Genomic DNA, 23,464 nt, shown 5'->3' with positions numbered 1-23,464 from the left:
AGCAAAATTTGGGCAAAGGCTCCACTGGACACAGAGGTTTCCAGCCAGAAAAGCTACACTCCAAGGATTCTGTGACACATGGAAATTAAATAACCTGCTCCTGAATGACTGTTGGGTCAACAATGAAATCAAGATGGAAATTTAAAAATCTTTGAACTGATTAATAATAGTGACACAACCTATCAAAGCCTCTGGCAGACAGCAAAAGTGGTGCTAAGAAGAAAGTTCATAGCATTGAATGCCTACATCAAAAAGTCTGAAAGAGCACAAACAGATAATCTAAGGCCAGACCTCACAGAACTGGAGAAACAAGAACAATCCAAACCCAAATCCAGCAGAGAAAATAAATGACTAAGATCAGAGCAGAACTAAATGAAATGAAGCAAAAAAAAAAAAAAAAACCCAAAAGATAAATAAGATAAATGAAACAAGAACCTGGTTCTTTGAAAAGACAAATAAAAATCATAGACCATTAGTGAGATTAACCAAAAAGAGAGAAGATCCAAATAAGCTCAATCAGAAATGAAACAGGAGATATTACAACTGATGCTACAGAAATACAAAAGATTGCCTAAGGCTACTATGAACACCTTTACACACATAAACTAGAAAACCTAGAAGAGATGGATAAATTCCTGGAAATGTACAACTTTCCTAGATTAAATCCAGAAGATACAGAATCTCTGAACAGACCAATAACTAACAAGCAATGAGATTGAAATGGTAATAAAAAATATTGCCAACAACAAAAAAAGGCCCAGGATCAGATGGATTCACAGCTGAATTCTATCAGACATTCAAAGAATTGGTACCAACCTTATTGACACTATTCCACAAGATAGAGAAAGAGGGCATACTTCCTAAATCATTCTATGAAGCCAGTATCACCTTAATACCAAAACCAGGAAAGGACATAACAAAAAAATAAAACTACAGACCAATATTCCTGATGAACATAAATGCAAAAATCTTTAACAAAATACTAGCTAACCAAATCCAACAACATGTCAAAAAGATAATCCACTATGATCAAGTGGGTTTCGTATCAGGGATGCAGGGATGGTTTAACATATGCAAGTCAATAAATGTGGTACACTACATAAACAGAAATAAAAACAAAAATCACATGATCAGTTCAATAGATGCAGAAAAAGCTCTTGAAATCCAGCATCCCTTTATGATTAAAACCCTCAGAAAAATCGGCATAGAAGGGCATACTTTAAGGTAATAAAAGCCATCTACAACAAACCCACAGCCAACATTATACTGAATGGGAAAAAGTTGAAAGCATTCCCTCTGAGAACTGGAAAAAGACAAGGATGCCCACTTTCACCAATTCTATTCAACATAATATTGAAAGTCCTTGCCAGAGCAATCAGACAAGAAAGAAAGAAAGGACATCTGAATCAGTCAAGAAGAACTCAAACTGCCACTCTTTGCTGACAATATGATTGTATACCTAGAAAACCCTAAATGTTATTTCTTTAATAATTTTTTTTAAAAAATCAACAGCCAGGAAGGGAAGGAATTTTATCAGAGAGTACATCATTGCCAGCATGAAGAAGGGGAAAAGAAGGAGAGATGTGAGTTATAAGAAAGGTTTGAAAGAGTTAGGTTTGAGGCCGGTTAAGTCACTTTTGCTCACTCTGCAATTCTGCCAAGACCCTAAGGGCAGACCTAGTGCCATGGGGCATTCTCTCCTTCTGCCACAGCAGAATCTCAGGGATGATTCAGCCTGGTTTAAAACGTGAAACTAGCTTAGAAAGAGTAGCCAGAATCAGGTGAAGACTTTAAAATGTTTATGAAGCAGTGCAGTGTACCTGGGTATTGACTGAGATCCCTCAGAATAAATAACAAGGCCCACCCTTCAGATGGTTTTCACTGATTTTTATGACAGGTAGGATGTTACATTGATGGAAACAGGGCTAAAGCTAACAGGTTGTATAAAAGATTCTGCAACCTAGAAAAAGGCTTAGCCTATAGGAAGTTTTTGGGAAATCGTACTCCCCTAAGCAAGGAATACATCATCCTATCTCCTCTACCAAGATGACAGCAAGTGTTATGTGGCAATGACATCTCCTATAATTCTGTCAATCAGAATAGAATTTTTTTCCCTTAGGTGTCTTACTCTAGTGAGTTCACAGAGATCATATTTTTTCAAGTAGTGTCATGGAGACAACAATAGTTTGCTGAAATTATTCAACTAAGCCCTTCAGAAGATACACTTTAAATATCTAGCCCATTTTATAATCCTAGAATCCCAGTCAATTTAATATAAAGCATCGGGGGAAACACAGCAAATCTAGGCAGAAGTTGTATGAGCCTGGCACTGTCAACTGTGTTTCTTATGAAATATAAAATGGCATGAACATTTATGTTGATGTATACCATGAATAATAAAACATTAGTAATACTCATAACATTTAATTTAATTGCAGAGATTCAACATTGCAGATGTTTTCTTGCAGGAGAACTCAAAATTTAAAGGCTATTTCAGGTTTACTGTCCAATATCGCTGTAGCTGTGCATATAAATATCTTTTCCAATTAAATGCACAACCACAAAATATTCTTTGCTTTTGTCACCATTGATTTATACTAAAATTTTTTGCTTATTTTAAATACTCTAACTGGCTCTAACCCTCTTCTCCAGTTCCTGTTATCACTAGTCATGCAGCCACCCAAGCTAGGCACTCCTGGGAACATGTTCCCTCAACCTACATCCAATTAACCACCAATACCGGTTGATATTCATGCATCAATCACCACAATCGCGTCTCATCCTCTCCTCCCTCTTATTTCTTATGATTTCTTGCCTGGATTTAAAAATATCTTCCAGCTTCTCTCTTTTCTAAGTGCTTCTCTCTATTCCAGTCAGAGTTGCTTGTTTTTGTTTTGTTTTGTTTTCTTTCTGTTGCCCAGGCTGGAGTGTGGTGGTATGATCTCATCTCACTGCAACCTCCGCCTCCTGAGTTCACGTGATTCTCCTGCCTCAGCCTCCCGAGTAGCTGAGACTACTGGTGTGTGCCACCATGCCTTGCTAATTTTTGTATTTTTAGTAGAGATGAGGTTTCACCATGTTGGCCAGGCTTGTCTTGAACTCCTGACCTCAGGTGATCCTCTGCATCGGTTTCCCAAAGTGCTGGGATTACAGGCATGAGCCACCACGCCTGGCCGAGTTGCTTGGTTTTTGCATGCTCTGGCTTAAAATCTATTGATGAGTAGAAAGAGCACAGCTATAATAGACACTGTCCTTGATTGCAGGGACCTTGCTACATTGATGGTTTATCCCTGATACCTAGCACAGTGCACAGTACTCATCCAATGTTTGTTTAGCTAACCTGAAGAGGGCTGACATTAATGCTTAGGTTGAAGATTACTGCTATAAGAAGGTTATTTCACTTCCTCTAGCCTCGGTTCCCATATATGCAAAATGGCATTAATAACATCTCCTTCATAGAAGTCATTTATGTTTAAATGGACTACTCATGTAAAGAGCCAAGTACTAAACCTGGCTCACAGAATGTAACCAATAAATGCATTACCCCATAAATAGTTTTCTAGAAATGAAATTGAAAATGTCCTATATCATGCAAAGCACTTCCCATGAACAGGCAAGTCCAATTCTATTTCTTAATATTAATCTTCAACATAGAAGCAACACCATGCTTTTGATTTTAGCAGGTGTTTTCATGTTTCTATAATCTCTCAGTTTTATTCTCTCAGTGTAGAATGTCCTTCTTCTACTCTGTTTTAATAAACCCCCACCCACCATTCAAAGCCCATTTCAAACAGTACTTATTCACTATTACATCATTTTCTTGCTTAGAAGAAATAGCAAGTACTTTACGATGGCTTACAAGGACTTTCACTCTTCACTTCCAGCTGGCCTCTACAACCTTATGTCTAATACTCTCCCCATCATTGATATTCAAATCATTCTGGGCTTTTTTGCTGTTGTTGTTCTTGCTTATACCTAGTTCATTCCTGCCAGAATTTTGTATGACTGGCTTCTTCACATAAAGTTCTCAGCTACAAGATGCTCAACTCTACTATCAGTAGGGAGATGCAGATTAAATCTAAAATGAGATCAAAATCCTTCATGTGTTTAAAAAAAGAATATATCGCCAAGGATTTGGTGACATTTATATCCTCATAAAACATGGAAGTATAAATTGATATAGGCTTTTTGGAAGTCGATTTGGTAACATCTATTAAAATAAAGTATATCCACATCTTCCTAACCTGGCTTGCACATATTAGTATCTACTTGAGAAAAATAGTTACTCATATACATGAAGATTTTCATTTAAGCAGTGCTCATAATAGCAAAACAAAATTAAACAAAAAAACCCATTTGGTTAACAAACTAAATGTCCATCAATAGGGGAATGGTTAAATTAGCCATATATAGAATATTATATAGAAGATTTAAGAGGTCTATGTATTGATGAGGCAAAATCTCCAAGAACTTATTAACCAAGAAAGCAAGTCATATATAATAAATATATATACATATAAATAGCAGCACATTTAAGAAAATCACTTATAATAATAGTAGCTTATATTCATTGAGTATTTACTAACACGTTTCAAGTACTTTAAATGTAGCAAAATAGTGAATTTTTATAACAACAGTGTGAATTATGTAATGTTATCATCCCAATTTCATAAATGAGGAAACTGAGCCATAGAAAGGTTAGGTTTCCATGGCCATAACACTAATGGGTAACATATCTGTGTCTGGAGGCTGACCTCTTAGTCACAGCCCTGTATTGTCTCAGATACTTGTATCTAAAAGTAAATAAATAAATGTGTGTGTGTGGGGGGGTGTGTGTGTGTAGCGTATGTGTGTGCTTGAATACAAAGAGAAATGTTTAGATGAGTGCTCACTACAATGGTGTTTCTACACATGGGGAAAGGATGGGACTGGAATGGATTGAGGAAAATGGTTAAAGGGACTTTTAAAAAAATCTGATTTTAGTCTTTTCATACTGAATTATTTGAAAAATTTCTAAGAAGGCATTTACATATTTCTTGTGTGTGTTTTAATACCATAGCTCAGTATCATCCTGTGAGGAAAATGAGGGGAAAGGTCATTCTAGAACAAACCGAAGAAGGTGGGACAAAGAATAATTTTGTTTAAATAGTACGTTCAGGCAGAGCTTTCAAGTAATTTGGGCAAAATAAGTCTCCCAAAACAAAAGTAAAAATCCCTATAACTGTAATTCTGTAATTGCCTGGGTAATTCAGGTGAAATGAAGGAATGTTAGCAAAATTACCTAAAAAATTACAGATGTAGAAGTATAGCCTGTGGGAGCTTCAAAACCCTAATCATAATGTAATGCTGATGAGATTCTGTTAGAACAATCATGACTGAATGGTTTTTCTTCCAGTATCATTAATTTGCTGAAACCCGAGTTTTCCTTTCCTATATTTCCTCCCAGTTGTTTATTTGTCGGGGCCAGCATATCAGTTATACAGTCTGGCAGATCATTCATGTTTTAATACATAGGCTATAAATCCATGTTTTCAAGGAATAATGTTCAACTGAAAAATGGTGAGGAAGGATTATAAAATACTTCTTGTTTAAAATTTTGCTTTTTATCTAATGGTTCCTGAGATTAAAAACAAACACACAAACAAACAAACTTGCAGTGATTTAAATCTTCATAGATGTGAGATTACACAGAGAGTAATCAGTTGACCTACGAATTTTTCTGAAAATGAAATGGCTTTGTCTTTCTTCTGTGGTACAATTATTGTTGATGTTCTCCCACCTCCCCAAATAACAGTGTGTCATAACAAAGAAACATCAACATTCTCTACATAATAAATCATAATGAGATCTGTGTTTTTCTCACTAAATATTAACTACATCCACATCTGGTTGCCCTGTCTTTAATTCTGACCACTTCTCAACCACTCTTCACATTGCAATCATAGTAATCATTCCAAAATATAAATTGGTCGTATAACTCTCATGCTTAAAATAATTGCATGTCCCCATACTGCAGATACAGGCCAAAGTCTTCAGCCTAGTGTGCCCCACCCTTTATGATCTGGCCCCTGCGTATATTTTCACCCTCATTTGCTAATCCATGAAGGTCCAAACAGGGGAACATGAAGTTTTCTCTTGTGTCTGGGGCCTTCCTTGTGATGGCTCTTTCACCCTCCTCACTGCCTCCATTTACCTGCCCATCACCTACTTGCCTATAGGAGCACTGTCTCTGCTCAATCCCTCTCCATCCCTGTTTGGGTAAGATGCTACCTTTATGGTATCCCATGGAGCCCCATACTTATTATTTAGAAAATAACCTATGTCACAAAGATAATCTGCTTCCCTCCTTATTTCTTCCCCATATCTGTAAGTGAAATAGGAGATATTGTATTTATTTTTTATTTTACCAGCGAGTAAGACAATGCCAGGCCCAATAACATTTTGCCAAATGAATTAATGAATAAATACTTGAGCTTTATGATGGTTAATGTTCATCAGTATTTTTTTTACTTAAATATGCTGCCACTTTTAATTAAAAAAAACTAATAATTTTATATTTAAATTAATGGATTGCTGCCTTGATTATGAACTAGCAATGATTACAAGCACTAACATTTATTTAGCACTTACATGTTCAGGAACTGTGTTATGCCATTTAAACACTAAAATAGAAAAACTAAGTCGTTTCTTATGTTATCATCTTTTAGCAATGAGAAAACTAAGGTTCAGATAAGTTAGCAAACTATTCACCAAACTCCACCACTTACACTGAGTTTATGCCACACAGGGATTTACTGAGAACTAAAGGGTGCAGTGCTCAGCAAATGCCTGGCCTAGAAGCCCTGGAAGGAAGTCTTTTCTGTTACTTTTGTTATCAATGTTGTTACTACACTTGGGGGTGCTTGCTTTATTTCTAAATTTAATGTCAGGGGATTTAAAAACTACCATTTTAACACAGTGGCATATATAATGGAATAGAAGATATATTTTTAAAAAGTTGAATTTTTTAATTAGAAAAAAATTTAAAAATTGAAATGGAAAGTGAGCTACTAACACTGAACTCATCTCCACCTCCTCTCTTCTCCACTCCACTCCAGTCTCACTGGCTTTAGATTGCTTCTCTCACATGCCAGTGCCCTTCCACCTTAAAGACTTGGCACTGGTGATGGTCACAGGAGAATGATCTGAATGTTCTTCCCTAGGTGTGGCTCATTCCCTTATCTCCTTTGATCTCCACCTTGAATATCACCCCCTACCTGAGGCTACTCTGACCAGCACCACACTCTCTCCTTTCCCTGCCATGGCATCCCCTAGCGTCCCCACACTATACTGATTCATTTTCTTAGCACTTGCCACCTCTAACACTATATGAGTTTACTTTTTTATTTTGCTCGTTGCTTATCTGCCATACTAGAATGTGAACTCCATAAAGGTAAGGACTTGTGTCGCTCTTTTTCTTCATTAAAGAATCCTGACTGCCTCAAATTGTACAATGTAGATGCTTAATAAATGCTTAATGAGTGACTGGCAAATGACTGTTAAGACTGCCCAAGCAGTGTTACATAACCTTGTTTGGCTGCACAGACGCTTTAGATACAAGTTCATGTATATTTTGTAAATTCATTCCCCTATCTAACATCTCTCAAACTAAGGCTTTGGTGGAATAACTGAGCAGTTAATCTATTACTGAAAGCAGATGAATGTGCTTGGATCTAGGCAAAGTAACACAACAAAGACAACTAAAGTTAAAAGTCTGACCCAAGGTCTCACATTCCCATAAATAATTGAGAGTGCATCAAGAGAATTTTAATGAATATATTTGGTTTGTTTTATTTACAAAATAAACATCCTAAAAGTTGCACATAATTAAATTATTGATCCTTTTCTAGAAAAGTAAACAAATTTGTTAGAGACCAAGGATACTAAGAGTGAATGGGCTTCTTTGTGAAACATCGCCAATATGTGCAAATATATATCCAATACAACTGAAAGAAAATATACTTTAAACAATTACAAATCCTGTCCCATAACATGATGTGTGGTCTGATAACCAACATCATGCAGCTTTGCATTATCCCTCCTGCCAATTTCATCTAATAAAATAGGACTCATGTGAAATGGTGTGTGCCCTGGGTTCCTCTGGTAATTGGCTGCATCTAAATTGCTATAACATAGGCAATGATATTTAAAGTTGGTCTTACATTGCCTAAGAGTGCATAGCAAAATAATAATTATCATGTAATTTAGATTTTCAAAATGTAAACAGATCATGGACACAAAAATAAGGGGAATTTCAGGATGAGTGGCTGTGCACTCTCTAGCCTGGTGGCCAGCCTCATTTCAGATCCATTGTAAAACTGAGATAGCATTCAGGTACCCTGCAGGTTTTGGTTACAGACTTTACCGAGTGGTCAAATAGATGCTGTGCCTTCTAGATTCAGGCAAAAGAGAAGAGTAATGAGGCTTCGGCATATTTCTGTTTATGAAATATTGCTTATCTGCCATACTAGAATGTGAACTCTATAAAGGTAGAAATATTGGCACAATATTTCTACAAATCACTCAAAGCTGAAGCTAAGACAATTATGAGTAATGCATCCATTTCAACTTATGAAAAACTTAACTTGGTGTTTCTAGGATAATTATATCGAAGTAAGCTCCCTTAGGGTATGATCTATGTTTTCTTTAAACCGTTCCTTTCCCAGAGCCAGGCAAGATAACATGGTTAATAAATCTTATGGGCAGTCTGACTGAAGACTTTAAAGTGATATTCTTACAGTAATGTTTGCCTGTAGAGAGAGTTAATAACAAATTTAACAATGGCAAGCTGTCAATTGCTTTGCCTTTGCCATCCATGGTAATTAGGATAAATTCTGGTGCTCCTCCACACAGAACATTCTACTGAGATCAAGTGTTAGATAAAATCTCTTTTCCAGAATGGTCCTCACTTATTGAATCAGAAGGAACCTGGATTTCCCATTTGAAGGTGGCCATTTCCTACCACCTTCAAATGGTAAGTCCAGGCTCCTTATGATGGCTTGTGGTAGCTTCTGTGAGATGGCTCCAGCCCATCCCTTCAACTCTACACTTTAGCTACAAACATGTTGATGTTATGACTTGGTAGAAATCCATTCTATTCATATTCACGGTATAGTGTACAATGTGTGCAGTTTTCAGATTTTAATATCGTAGCTACTATATGGTTTGCAACTGTTCTCATGAAAATGAACTAAATTTTGTTTAAGATAATGATTCTCAACCAAGAATAACTTTGTTTGTTAGGGGACAGTTGGTAAAGTCTGGGGACATTTTTATTGTCATGACTGGAGGAGAGGGTGTTACTGGCCAAGATAAACATACTACAATGCATAGAATAGCCGCCCCAAGAAAGAATTATCCCATTCAAAATATCAACAATTCCAAGGGTGAGAAATCCTGGTTGACAAATGTAATGGAAAAGTTTACATAATATAATTTTTAAGTGTTCTACTTTGAAATGTTTTCAGTTTGACAGAGCTCAGTTAATTAACTTGAAGTTTACATCTTGCAAAAGGCAAAACTAAATTAAAACCTATTCCCTTGTATACATTCACATGGCTGACCAACAGACAACACACCTGCCGAGTACTTAGCTGCTCACTCTCTCACCTGAACCATCTTTTCTCCTGTGTCAACAAGAGGCAAGATCCTTGCCAGAAACCTGAGAGTTCCTGGCAACTCCCTATTTTTTACCTTGCATATCCAATCAATCACCAGTTCTTGTTTATAGTCCCGTTACATTCAAAGTCATTTTTGAATCTTTTCCTTTCTTTCCAGCCAAATTGCCCTTCTTCCAGTTAAGACCTCCACCATGTTCCTCCAGAACTCCTAAGAATATCTTGGTTTATCTTCCACCTCCAGATTTTCCTCCATGCCTTCACACACCCTATGCCCACATGTTGGCAATTGCCAGAATAACTTATATAAATCCATGTCATTTGGCCATTTCCTACCACCTTCAAATGGTAAGTCCAGGCTCCTTTGATGGTTTATGGTGTCTTCCATGACATGGCTCCAGCCCATCCCTTCAACCCTTCTCTTCTGTTTCTGTAGATGTTGTCCTTCTGCCTAGAATGCCCTCCATCAACCGATTCATTCTAACATTTCCATAGATAACTACAATTTATCCTTTAAAATGCTTCTCATTATATATGATTTCCTCTACAAAGGCAGAAGGTGTTGTTTGTTTAAATTCTGAATTATCTGCCATGCTGTCCACAATACCAAATGGCAATAACTAGCTAGAATTGTTATGGGGCATTTCTCCTTTAGATTGCCATTGTTCCCTCTTGATTATCTCTGATCACTTATCTAATCTCCTTCTGTACCCTATAATAGACAAATTTAACCACTCCTACTTCATTGGAGAGCCCTTTGCAAAACCAAATTTAATACAGTGTCACGTTCCTTTGACTTTCAGAGGTAGAAGTTCAGAGACTGCCAAGAATTCTCAACTTTTCCGATGTCACGTTTTACCCGATTTCTGAGTACATAAGGACTACCACAGATTAGTTCAGTATAAAAAAGCTGAGTTGAGATGCAAGTGCTAGTGGTAAGGAAGGTTCAGGCTGATGCTAGATCAAATCTTGTGCACTACATATACAGACTTTGACTTCAGGATCTAAAGTCTCATTAAAGTCTCATGCTTTGGTTCATATTCAAACACACATACATATATACATATATATTTGAGATGGAGTCCCACTCTGTCACCCAGGCTGAAGTGCAATGGCTCAATCTCTGTTCACTGCAACCCCTGAATCCAGGTTTCAAGCACTTCTCTTGCCTCAGCCTCCCTAGTAGCTGGGATTGCAGGAGACCACTACCACACCTGGCTAATTTTTTTCATACTTTTAGTAGAGATGGGGTTTCACCATATTGGCCAGGCTGGTCACGAACTCCTGACCTCAGGTGATCCATCTGCCTCGGCCCCCCAAAGTGCTGGGATTTCAGGTGTGAGCAGCCGCACCCAGCCCAAACTTACATTAAAGCTTAAGGTATGCTATATCTTTACACAGTTATTGGTAATAATAGGCACCTGTACAAATAGAAAACATGACTTCTCTTGAAAAGTGATTTGGTGTCACTGAAGGGCAAGGTCAGTAATTTACATTTCGGAGTAAAGTTGGCTGTGGTAAAATTGGCAACTAATGATTTTCTTTTTTTTTTTTTTTTTTTTTTTTGAGACGGAGTTTCGCTCGTTACCCAGGCTGGAGTGCAATGGCGCGATCTCGGCTCACCGCAACCTCTGCCTCCTGGGTTCAGGCAATTCTCCTGCCTCAGCCTCCTGAGTAGCTGGGATTACAGGCACGCGCCACCGTGCCCAGCTAATTTTTTGTATTAGTAGAGACGGGGTTTCACCATGTTGACCAGGATGGTCTCGATCTCTTTACCTCGTGATCCACCCGCCTCGGCCTCCCAAAGTGCTGGGATTACAGGCTTGAGCCACCGCGCCTGGCCCAACTAATGATTTTCTATCTGCGAAAGTAGAGAAAGAAAACCAAGGAGGAAAGGCCTATGATCCAATGTGATGCATTTGGAAATTTATTGAAACAGCCCATGCCTCCTGGATGAACTTAGAAAGTTGTGGTTCTAATATCACAATTGCTGAGACATTGCATTTCCCATATCTGAGACTCAGCAACCAACATTTGAGTAAAAGATTGGTTATCTCACATGAACCTGTCAGCAATCACATGTGGCTTATGACATATAATCTGATTGCCATCTGTATTAGTGTCTTCTATTTTTGAGAATATAATTAAAAATAGAACAAGATAAAAATCCATTATGTAAAATTGTATAAACCCTCAGTCTTACCCTTGGCTTGCATTTCATTAGGTATACTCATGTAGCTGTGGCATATTAACAACATTCCAACCTTGCTTTAGGCTGGTGCCAAGTCTGCAGACCAGCATAAATAACTTAGAAGAATGTTCCTCCCAAGTTGGGCTTAAATTGAACCATTGGCTTTTCACTAATGTTTAAAGCAATAACTGGTAATTGGGCTTGGTGAGTTCCACAAAACATAAATAATGGTTTTTTGGACCAGCACAGGATTTCAAGACAAACACTCTATTCATTTGAGAAAAACCACACATTTCTCAGCTAGAACAGAAGAAGGATCATTACTTGGTTTACATATTTTGCTTTTGTAAATTAAGGAAACATGTTGCAATAGGAAACATGGAGAGATGCATCTGGAAGTCTGATGAAAGACTGTTTAATAATAATATACAGCAACAATGCTGTGTAATTGTGAAAATGTAAGTCTTATTTTTTTATTGCTGTATTTATTATTTCTCTTCTTTATCCCAATTGCTATTAGGAAAGGTAGACAGGACAGGTGTTGTTACTTCAGTCCTGCAGATATAAAGACACCAAAAATTTAAATGGCTTGCCCATAATCAGCCCACCAATGACATGGAATCAATTGCCTCTAAAATTAGAGTATTTAATGGGGGACTTTTATTGTCTCTTGAAGATAAACAAAAAGCAGAGGGAATGACTTAAACTGGGCAAAGAGTCTAACTCTATAGGAAGATAAAATAAGAAGAGACTATTATCTGATTTAAAGGAAAACAATTTATAGTTATTGGGTATTTAAAAGGTATCCAGCATAATGGCAGACAGTCTTAACGTACTTTCTCTTATTTAATCTTTGGATTAAACCTGTGAGCAAGATATTCCTGTTTTTGCTTTACATATGACAAAATAGAGTCTCAAAGAGTAAATAAACTTATTATGGTTAGAATAACCTTAACTCCTGAGAAATCATAAGAACTTGAAATTGAATGAGTCCCTTTTGAAATGTTGAAAGTATCAATTGACAATAAAGTAAAAGTTTCTAATTTTCATTAAAGGTAATGATAGAAAAAAAGAAAAATTGCCCTGAAGTTGTTATCATATGCAATATCCTTGTCAAGTGACTTAAGGGTACAGAAAGAAAATTTCAATACAAAATATAATAATAAGCTAACAGAAAAGTAGAATACATTTCATTTCATCGTAAACAGCCTCAGGATGTATTAGAAACTCTTGGCATATCATCAGACTTCAGAATTGATTTCAGATTCCTAATGCACCTAAAGTAAAATAAAAACTTTTGAGTACCAACTTTAAAACTCCATTGGTTGGCTCCCAATCAGTTCTTCAGCCTCATCTCATCCCACTGTCTTTACTTTAGTCACTTTGGGTTTTCAGCCACTCCTACATGGCAAGTCATGGACTTCCTTATCTCAAGACCTTCACACAAGCTCTTTCTTATGATAACAGACTCTTCTCCTTAATCTCAGTTTAAATGTCACCCTTCAAAGAGGCCATTTCTAACACTATTAAAAGTAGCCCCTGGCATGGCGGCTCAACATTTGTAATCCCAGCACTTTGGAAGGCCAAGACTGGTGGATTGCTCATGCTCAGGAGTTTAAGACCAGTTTGGGCAACATAGTGAAAACCCCTTTCTACCAAAAATACAAAAAATTAGCCAGGCGTAGTGGCACATGCCTGTGGCTGAGATGGAAGGATCGCTTGAGCCTGGGAGGCAGAGGTTGCAGTGAGCCAAGATCATGCCACTTCACTCCAGCCTGGGCCCATTCCTTAGCCCTGTAAACTTGTAAGCACTCTAGATTTATGATATTTGCACATTGTAGAAGGCTGGAGACACTCCCAAAGTTATTAATATCAGGTCCTAATCCCATGAACCTGTAAATGTTAGCATTTTTAGGAAAAGGGTCTTTTCAGATACAATTAGGTTAAGGATCTTGAGATGAGGCAATTACGCTGCATTATCTCAGTGGACCCAAAGAACTCACAAGTATCCTTATAGAGGAGGTGAGAGATTTGGCACAGAGAATAAGGTAATAATGTTACCATGGAGATAGAGATTGGAGTGAGGTGGCCACAAATCAAAGAATGCTGGAGTCACGAGAAGCTAGAGGAAGCAAGGAACAATTCTCCAATAGCACCTCTAGAGGGAGCACCGCCCTGTCGACGCCGTGGTTTGGAGCCAGTGAAACTGATTTGGGACTTTTGGCTTCCAGGGCTGTGAGATTTCTGTTGTTTAAAAACCACCGTGTGTGGCAATTTGTTATAGCGGCCATAGGAAACTAATACACACATACTGGAGTAAAAAAATCCTGTTACTGTGACCAATGTGGATCTGAACAAGATCATGGGGAGCGTTTCCCTTAGGCTGGGATAACTGGTGGATATGTTACATTTATATGTATGTATTTATCATCATCATCATCATAATGTCCTTACTCTCTACCAGATTATAACTCTTTCTGTTTTGTTTACAACTCCATATCGAGGGCTTAGCTCAGTAGCTGGCACATAATAATTGCTCTACAAATAATTGTTGAAAGAAAAGCATTGCTAAAATAACAACATAAACACAAGGAAAACACAAACAACAAATGGCAAAAATAACTATGAGAAAGACTGCACCAGTAACTAAACTGAATAGTCGAATACCCATTACCAGCAATCTAAATAGAGATTTAGGTCAGTCTGATCCCATGTGTGGGAATGCTTCCCTCATTTAGAGGCTTGTCCTTTAGCACTGACTAACTGTGGGTGTGTTCTGGCACCGATACACTTTCAGTCAGTTCGATCAGCACAATCTCGTGTATGCTTAAGACTCAAGTTGGTCTCTGAAGGAATGAGAGACCTGGTGCCTATTCTTGCAGGCTGAAATCACCGGGTGGGAATGTAGCTGTTCTAACCTGTGAGCTATTGTTACCTGTGCTATTCGGATAGCACGATATTTCCCTGTTCTGCTTTTTAAATTAAAAAATCTCTTATCGTGAGCCAACTCACAATGAAGGGGGCTAGAATACTGCCTGCTCAGTGTTGCAAAATATACCAGATCATGCCGCATTGTTTGTGCTTTTCTGAAAGTGACTGGGATAAAACAACATAATTATACTTCTCTTGGCTCCTTCACAAATGTGAGTGAACTGTCACATGATGTCATGCTGAGAACAAAAATTTTCAGCACTTAACTGAAATTTCAGCTTGCACTCCTATTTAATTATAACCCAAACAATCCCCCACTCAGAGAAAGGTAAAGCATCTGCTAACGACTTCTAGGAAGAGAGAGACTGTGAAAATAGCTTTACTTGAGGCCTCTTAGTTGGAATTAAGCCGGGGATCTTTACACCAGGCCTATGGGGAACTGAAGACTGAGGTTCTGCCCTTCCCCTCTCCATGCAAGCATGTTGTCCCCTCTAAGGGCCAAGTGGCTTTAGAGAGTGCTTGTGGACCAGGGTTGTTCAGTCAACCGGGCTATGCAAAGCACCTGGTGCAAAGTAGAACGATGCAGGTATGGAACAATTCAAACACATTCACCCAAACTCTTCACACATCTCCAATGGTGAATTTAGAGTACTGACCCATTTGAATTAGAGTAAATTCCTTTTCAAAACATTACTGTCTTTAGAAGTGGTTTTTAACTTTTCAAATGTCAAAGTCTCTTATGAGTAGTTAGGAAAAACAACTAATCTCTCTCCACCAAAAATTTACTTCTACAAACCCACAAAAGCTAAGAAACCTTGATCTTTTCTACATCATACATGAAAGTACTAATTTATTAATGGCTAAGATATTTATTTACCTTTAAATTATGATTAATAAGGCCAGACTGCCTGAGTTAGAATCTCCAGTTCTGCCATTTAGTAGCCTGTGAGCTCTTCCTCAGTTTCTTCATTTGTAAAATGGGACTGATGAATACCTACCACTGAGGATCATTACGGGTAATTAATGAACTCATTACGTAAAGTGCTTACAGCAGTGTCTGGCATTCAACAAATATTTATAGAGCTTTGACTATGTACAGGGACTGTTCTAAGAATGGGGATAAGGCAGTGAATACAAATGACTGCCATCATCAGAACATGCGTTTTATTATGGAACTTAAATCTTGCAGTGTAGTTCATAGCAATTAAAAAATATTTTTGTTTATGTTTTCTCTTTGTTCTGATAACAGATAAATAAGATCTTAATATAGATTTCCCCTCTGGGATGCTATAGATTCACAGAGCTCGAATCTACAGTTCTAATGTTTATTTCATCTTCATCCCACACCTGACAGCCATTCTGCATAAGTAATTTGGGCTGTGAGTACTTGCTTTTAACTTGGCAAAGGTATTTATGAAAAAAAAGCCAGACTATAGGAAAACAACAATTCATTCTGTCCCATCCCTAAACTTTTATTCATTCATCTGTCATGTTTAAAAATCAATTAGCAATCTGTATACACTGTATTGACAATTTTATTTAGGCTTAACTATAGAGCTAGGTAAATTCAGCTGCAATTTTTTCACTAATGGGGCTCTAAGACAATGTTTGCATTTCAGAAGGGAATGATGGCTTTTTTTCAGTATAACATATTTTTTAAGTCCTCATGCTTATATTTTATGTTTCTGTCCTTTTCTTTCCTGTTCCTCACCTGCCTCTCTCCCATCAGAACCAGTAGAATATCATCTTTTGGACTTTCTTGCTTTATAAGAAATATGAAATAATTATAGATTTATGGGAAGTAGAAAAGTAATGTATAGGGATATTGCATGCATCCTTTACCCAGCTTTCCCCAATATTAACATCTTACTAAATAATATTAAACCAGTAAATTGGAATTGGTACAATTCAGAGAGCTTACTCAGATTTCACTGGGATTTGTTTTTAACATAAGCAGTTATTATATTTGGTAAGCTTCAGTTGTGATTGCATTAAAGGTTAAAATCCACTTTGTCTCTCTCTCTCTGTCTCTCTGTCTGTCTCTCTCGTGTGTGTGTGTGTGTGTGTGTGCGTGTGCATTTGGAGGTGAGCCCATATGTGCTTTTGTGTGTATCTATTGGGTTATGTGTGTGATAGACACAGAGAGAGAGAGGGAGGAAACAGTCCTGGCCCTACTCTTTCATGAGACTGTTTTTCTGAGAAACAAATGAGAGAATATAAGGTACATACCATTAAAAATTCATAAACCACTAAATAAATAAAGCATATATTGTGTTAGATTTCTAATCTTTCCATTCAGGAAAAATGTCTTATGAATAGGTACACAGAGCATAGGTAGAGCCAACTCACCTACCTCAGAGTGTAAGGCGGAGTGTGTGTGTGTGTGTGTGTGTGTGTGTGTGTGTGTTGGTGGGGAAGGGTTAGATGGTACTCTCAGTAAAATCCGATTGGAAGACATAAAATCACATAGTCACAGACTTAGAAGGGACCTTGGGGCCAACCATTCCAACTCTACATGGTACGCATATTTTGAAATACTCTCGTCAGGTGGTATCCTACTCTTTGATTAAAACTGATGGGCACATTTTACCTTATTATTTAGTCTTTCTCCATTTAAAGAGCTCTAAGTGTTTAAAAGCTCTTTATTATAATAAGATGACTTCCCCATGACTTTTACACACTGGTCTTGGTTCTGCCATCTGGTGCCACATATAATGGATGGTAGCTGGAGACAGTCATCATTCCCCTAAATATTCTCTTCTCCACCCTAAACGACTCAATTCCTTCTTTAACATGTTCCTTATATCCAAGATTGCTCATCTCTGGATAAGCTTATTTTTCTTTGCAAGGATGGAATGAGGATTAGAGCACAATAGGGTGTGAGCTTAAGCCAAGGAGGCAGAGGTTACAGTGAGCTGAGATTGCACCACCGCACTTCAGCCTGGGTGACAGAGTGAGACCATGTCAAAAAAGAAAGAAAGAGAGAAAGAGAGAAAGGAAGGAAGGAAGGAAAAGAAAGAAGGAAGAAAGAAAGAAAGAGAAAGAAAGAAAGGAAGGAAAGAAGGAAGGAAGGAAGGAAAGAAAGAAAACAGTACACTCAAGAGCTGGACCAATCTCTTTCTGTGTTCTATGCAAGATATTTCTATGGGTGCCCCTACAATCACATTATTTTTTGTCCCCCTCCCTCAACTTGCTTTATATTCCTCTTGAAATCAACATTGAAATCCCCTAAGATTTTTTTCCCCAGGCTTTGGTATTTAGCTATTCCTCCCTGATTCTGCATATATGTAGCTAGTTTTTTGGGCACAGGAGTAGGACTTCATGAAGATTCTTATTAAAATAGGCCTATTGTACCATTCTATTGAGACTTTTTATATCCTGACTCTATCACTAAATATATTTACTGTTGCCACTGGCTCCACATTGACTGCAACCTTTATAAACAGTCCTTGAGTCCTTTCTTAAAATTGTTGAGAAAACACGTGAGCATAAAAGGGTGAAAAGGAGATCATTAGAAAGCTATAAATTCTTACTGTAACATTTTGACCTCCTATTAATGTTAAATTTTAATTCAGCATTCAGCTTTAAGGTTTCACTGAGAACTGACATAAGAAGTAGCCATACACAAAGGCCTTTGTATTTTCTGTGGAATTGTATTAGGTAATTCAATGTCTCATTTGTAACATTCCCAGGGGAAATTTCTCTTGGCACCTAGGGGTAGAGAAAAATTTTCTCTCCAAATGATAGTTGGGCTGGCATAAGTTTCCTTCTGTTTTGACTTCTAAGAAGCTAGGAGAAAAAAATCAATTGCTCCATTGCTGTATTTTGTCTTTATTTCTATTTATTGATTTTCTCCCTTCCCATCACACTTTATAACCTAACATTCCATGATGTTAACGGTTCTGTATTAACATATATATGTATATGTGTGTGTGCGTATATATATGTATGCATATATATATGCAGTATGCAGACTCATATCCTTTTTCTAAATGCAGGCAGAATATGAGACAAACAATCAAAGATAATCAGGACATCACATCAGATGTCTTTTCTGATGTTTAAATGTCCATGGAATAATTTCTTTACTTTTTCAATAGGACAGTTAGAAATTTTTTTCAGAGTACTTATACTAAAGTAGTTAAGGTTTTTTTAGACCTCCAAAGCACTTCCTTTCAAAATTTCTGAGTTTAGAATGGCATGTTCTAAAAATCTTCCATATTTAATCTCCTGAAATGGTGACTTATTTCAAGGTAGAAATATAAATCATTCCATCATTTGCTAAACTTTTCTTTTTTTGGCCTTTCCATTACAGAATAATTTTTTTTCACTAAATATTGTTACCTGCTTAGAATTATTTACACTGATGAAACTTCTGAACTCAGTGTTTGTTAAAAGCCCAGAGTTCTAGTATTGGATTAACTATTATTTGTGTGACTGTAAACAAGTCATTGGGTCATGAAGTCTCTAATTTACAGAAAACTGCTTTCTGATGAACACCTGGTATACATTAGGCATTGTTAAACATCACATAACTTACTTTTAAACAGTTTTAAATAGGTAGCTTACAATATATAGTTTGATTATGTGAATGTGTAATATTTTAACCTTCCACTTTAGGAGCTTAATAAACCAGTCTAGGGTAGTTAGCCAGGATTATATTGGAAAGGTAATACTCCAGAGGTGGCCACTATATGAGCAGCTTGTTGTACCTACTTCAAGGAACAAATGATGCTTTACTGATTAGCAAGAATATATCAGAAATGGGTTTTCTTTGGTGAACTTAGTGGCCCAGTAACTATCAAGGTAAATGTATAAATGGAACTTAATTGGTAAAATTAAAGGTTTAAATATATGCAGGATATTAAAATCTTGGAGACATTCGCCACCTTTGCATGAAGAGGATATAAAAACCTCAGGGAGGCCCATGGCCTACACCATATGATGAATGGCCAAAGTTTGATTACTAAACTACCTTATTTTCAGCTGTCAGTCTTAATAGGATTTCTGATTGTCTGATGCTGAATATAAAGGTAACAAAATCCTGGCCTGGAATGTCGTCTCATCTGCCTCAAGTGAACCTTTTTCTAACGTTATGATTAGAACACCTAAATGGACAGAGATCTGGAGTTTTATCAAATTTATGAAAGAGGTTGTGTGTCAAACACTGCCTTCTTGCTAATAAAAGTTTGCTAACATATGCCTATAAATGTAGCAGAATTTGCTGTAAGACTTACTTTTAACCTAAGTAGCAAAAGCAGTATCACGGGAGGTTGATAATGTTCACCAACTTCAACCTTCACCAGTAGCCACATTTACCTGTCAAAGGTTTATATGAGCAAATTGTCATATAAAAAGACATTTTGCCTCCCAACAGACATTTTGCCTTATTTTATTCTTCATCAGTGCCCTTCAAATTAGTACTATTCCCTTTTTTCAGATAAAGAAATTCAAGTTTAGGAGATAGTAATCCATAATTATATGAATATTGGGTGGTCGAACCTTGTATATTTGATTCCAGGTAAGGTAACTACCACCTCCCAGGTATAGCACAAGGTCATTGCAAGGAATGGGTGACTAATTATGAAATGCCTACAGTGTGTTCCTTGCAAATGTTTATGTTAAACAAAATCTGTTTAGCTCCCTTATAAGAAAGTTCAAAGTCAACCACATACTACATTTATTATATATATATATATTTATTGTTACTTTACACAATTATAATTACTGTTAATATATTATGAGTTGTTCTGTACTTTTCATACTGTTTTAAAATCTGTATCTTATTTGATTTATAAAGTATATTCAGAGGAATTGCAAGTTTATACTCTGGGGCATAAACCTCTGTGTGACATAATTGTGTGACCTAGTTCTAGAGTCCTCTACCAGAAAGTTTGACTCTGAAATTATCACTTGAAACATGCTTTGAAAAAGTCACAGTTATCTGAAGGTCAATAAAAAGCTTATCTCAAAACATTATTACATAGAAAAAAGTAAACAGTAATTAGAATGCTGAAGTGATATAAAACATTCATGGGGTGAGAGTTTTGACATACATTAGAGGACAGCAGAGTTGAAGGAATAGTTTTGGGTTCTATGAAACTACTAGTCAGTCCAAAAATAAAAAACAAACAAATAAAATTCAGGATATGAATACAGAAGAATTTCATTCCATAGTTACCAGTAAAATATCATGTTCCAATTGCATTTTATTTTGAATATTGTGTTCCAAGCCTAAATGAATCTGGCCCCAAATAACTGAAATCTGATTTATATATTAAAATTTTTAAGTTCAAAAAAAAAGATCTTAGGTTAATAGAAAGGTAAACATTGATATGTTTCTGTTTATATTTCTGAAATGTATGCTTTTAGATAATTTATGTTTAATATAAGTGGAAGTTATAAGGAGAAAATTATTCATTTCATAGGAAGCGATTTCTTTAGCAACTCATTATTATAAAGCGGAACTGATGGCATCTAGGGAATATAAGCTATGAGAAAATGTATTTTCATACTTTTAATTTAAATTGTTCTATATTTTAATTTACTCTAATTTTCTTTAAAAACAAAAGCATATATGATGCATAGGTAATTTAATCAAACTTTTTTGGGACAGGCTAATATGTTTTTATTATACTATAGCTGTAGATTTTGCTTCAAGAATTTTGAGTGCATTAGCCTTTTTCATATGTGTTTTATTATATTAACGCTAAGATTACCCTTAAAATGAAAAACCCACACACATTACAAAGTAAGTTGTTTTATCTTTATTCTTAAAATGTATGTATTTGCTTATAGTAACTTAGGATAAAAGTATCTTGAAATTACTGTTTTCTTGCAAATGTTACTTGCAACATTATGAGAAGAAATTCTGCTAGCTGGATTAATTTTCTGGGATGTTTTTTCAACTCATTGATATTTATCATAACTGAACATAATGAAATGAAACATAAAAAATAGATTATAGCTTTTATAGGCTTAATATCCATCAATGCTTAGAAAGCTGTTTAGACACAAAATTAATATTTCTTCTAGGATTTCAGCATTTACTTCGGTAATGGCAGGAAAAAAAAAAAAGAATGTGCTTAAGGAGAAAATCTCTGGTTCTTTTATAAACATACCACTCCGTTCACTGATAGCAGCTGATCTCCTCTTTTGAGGCCTCCGTGTCTTTCAGCCACCCCTCCAGGAATGATGCGAGAGATATAAATGGGGGAATTTTGCTCCTTTCCTCCCATCACATTAAAACCCAGGCCTTCATCAGTCTTTGGCAGTTCAACTACCCGAGGGTGGGAGTGGCCTTCACTAGCTGCAAAAGCTGCAACTGTTGCCTGAAAAAAAAAAAAAGATGGTCTTTTGGTAATAAAATGAGGGAAATAAGGCTAATCATATGCTTTGCAGTGGGTAGCGCAGGCAACTTTTCCTATTTTTATAGTATTCTCCTGTGAAAGAAAGAACACAAAAAGGAGAGGCCTTTCTTCATTTAGATGCCATCTATGATTTCTTTCTTTGGTAAAGCCCCACTCATCTATTTCCAGCTTCCTAGGGCTTATCTGGGATAACAAAATTTTCCTGTCTTCATAAAAATATTTTCCAGTTACCTTGGTTAGATGCAATTCTTCCTATTCCTGGATTCCAAATAACTTTGTTCATGTACTATCTACTATTATAAGTATTTTATACATATGTTATATGTATAACATGTACTATGAGCACCTTAAGAGCAGAGATGATGTCTTGCACTCTTTTGTATGACACACAGTCTAATCTGATGCTGGTGCTTGCAGATAAAAGTAAGTGTTATTTTTTTAAATAAATTAAAGAACACCTATATGTACATATACTTTTGAATATATATGTCATCTTGCTATTTGTCAACCCACAGGCTTAGCAAATTTAAGTTTTTTTAAAAAATTAAGGATGCCTTAAAAGGAATAAAAACTAAAATAACATAATAGATTCAAGCAGATTATTGTTAGTTTATGCCAATATTCCATATTATTATTTCATACTGAGAAATCTTATCTGGAACAGGATTTTTTTCTCTCTATATTATATATTAATATTTCAACTATTGTAACAAAATAGGTAATATGAACAGTCGATGGTTTTATACCTAGATATACAAAACATTATTTAATATAGACATAATTTGTTTTAAAATTCATGTACTAATTTCATTAAATAAGTTCAAGAAAACAACTTACCATTAGTTCCCACTAACCTCATAGAAATAAGATCAAAGCATTTAGGTAGTTTCTATCAAGAAAACATTCTCTGCCTGCTTCCTATTTTTCACTTTTATTAAGTCACCTTGACCACAGTTGATTAGATGCCTACTAAAAAGTGACTTACTCAACAATGTGAAAATATTTATTCCCAACTACTGTACATTCTTCTCCACACACAGCATTATCACATCAGTTTAGCATTATGCTACTGTCTGCATTTAAGTGAAACATAGTGAATGATATGAAAACAATGGCTTGTTTTTAGCTACATGCATTTGCTCATGCAAACCTTGTTGTCATGCATAGGTTTTAATGGCTGACATGGATGCAATGCAGACAGCCCAGAAACAACCAGAAAGGATTGTGCTATTGCAACATTATGCTGCTATCCTGCTGTTCTACATGAATAAGAAATGAGAATGGGAAAACACTACACAATTCACTTTCCCCTTAAT

At 36.3% G+C, this 23,464-nt stretch overlaps 1 protein-coding gene across 1 annotated transcript in view; it reads right to left on the bottom strand.

Moving 5' to 3' along the window:
- Nucleotides 1-23,464, bottom strand: part of LIN7A (lin-7 homolog A, crumbs cell polarity complex component) — a 144,599-nt gene that overhangs the window by 23,495 nt on the left and 97,640 nt on the right. The window contains exon 4 of the mRNA XM_012442094.3: nucleotides 21,900-22,109. Coding sequence (XP_012297517.1) covers nucleotides 21,900-22,109 — 210 coding nt within the window. The remainder of the gene's footprint in view (nucleotides 1-21,899; nucleotides 22,110-23,464) is intronic.

The sequence above is a fragment of the Aotus nancymaae genome, unplaced genomic scaffold (genome assembly GCF_030222135.1).
Source record: "Aotus nancymaae isolate 86718 unplaced genomic scaffold, 86718_ANA_hifiasm-v0.15.2.pri h1tg000016l, whole genome shotgun sequence".
Classification (NCBI taxonomy): domain Eukaryota; kingdom Metazoa; phylum Chordata; class Mammalia; order Primates; family Aotidae; genus Aotus; species Aotus nancymaae.
The sequence above is the reverse complement of the archived record's forward strand: the minus strand, read 5'-3'. Positions and strand labels throughout refer to the sequence as shown.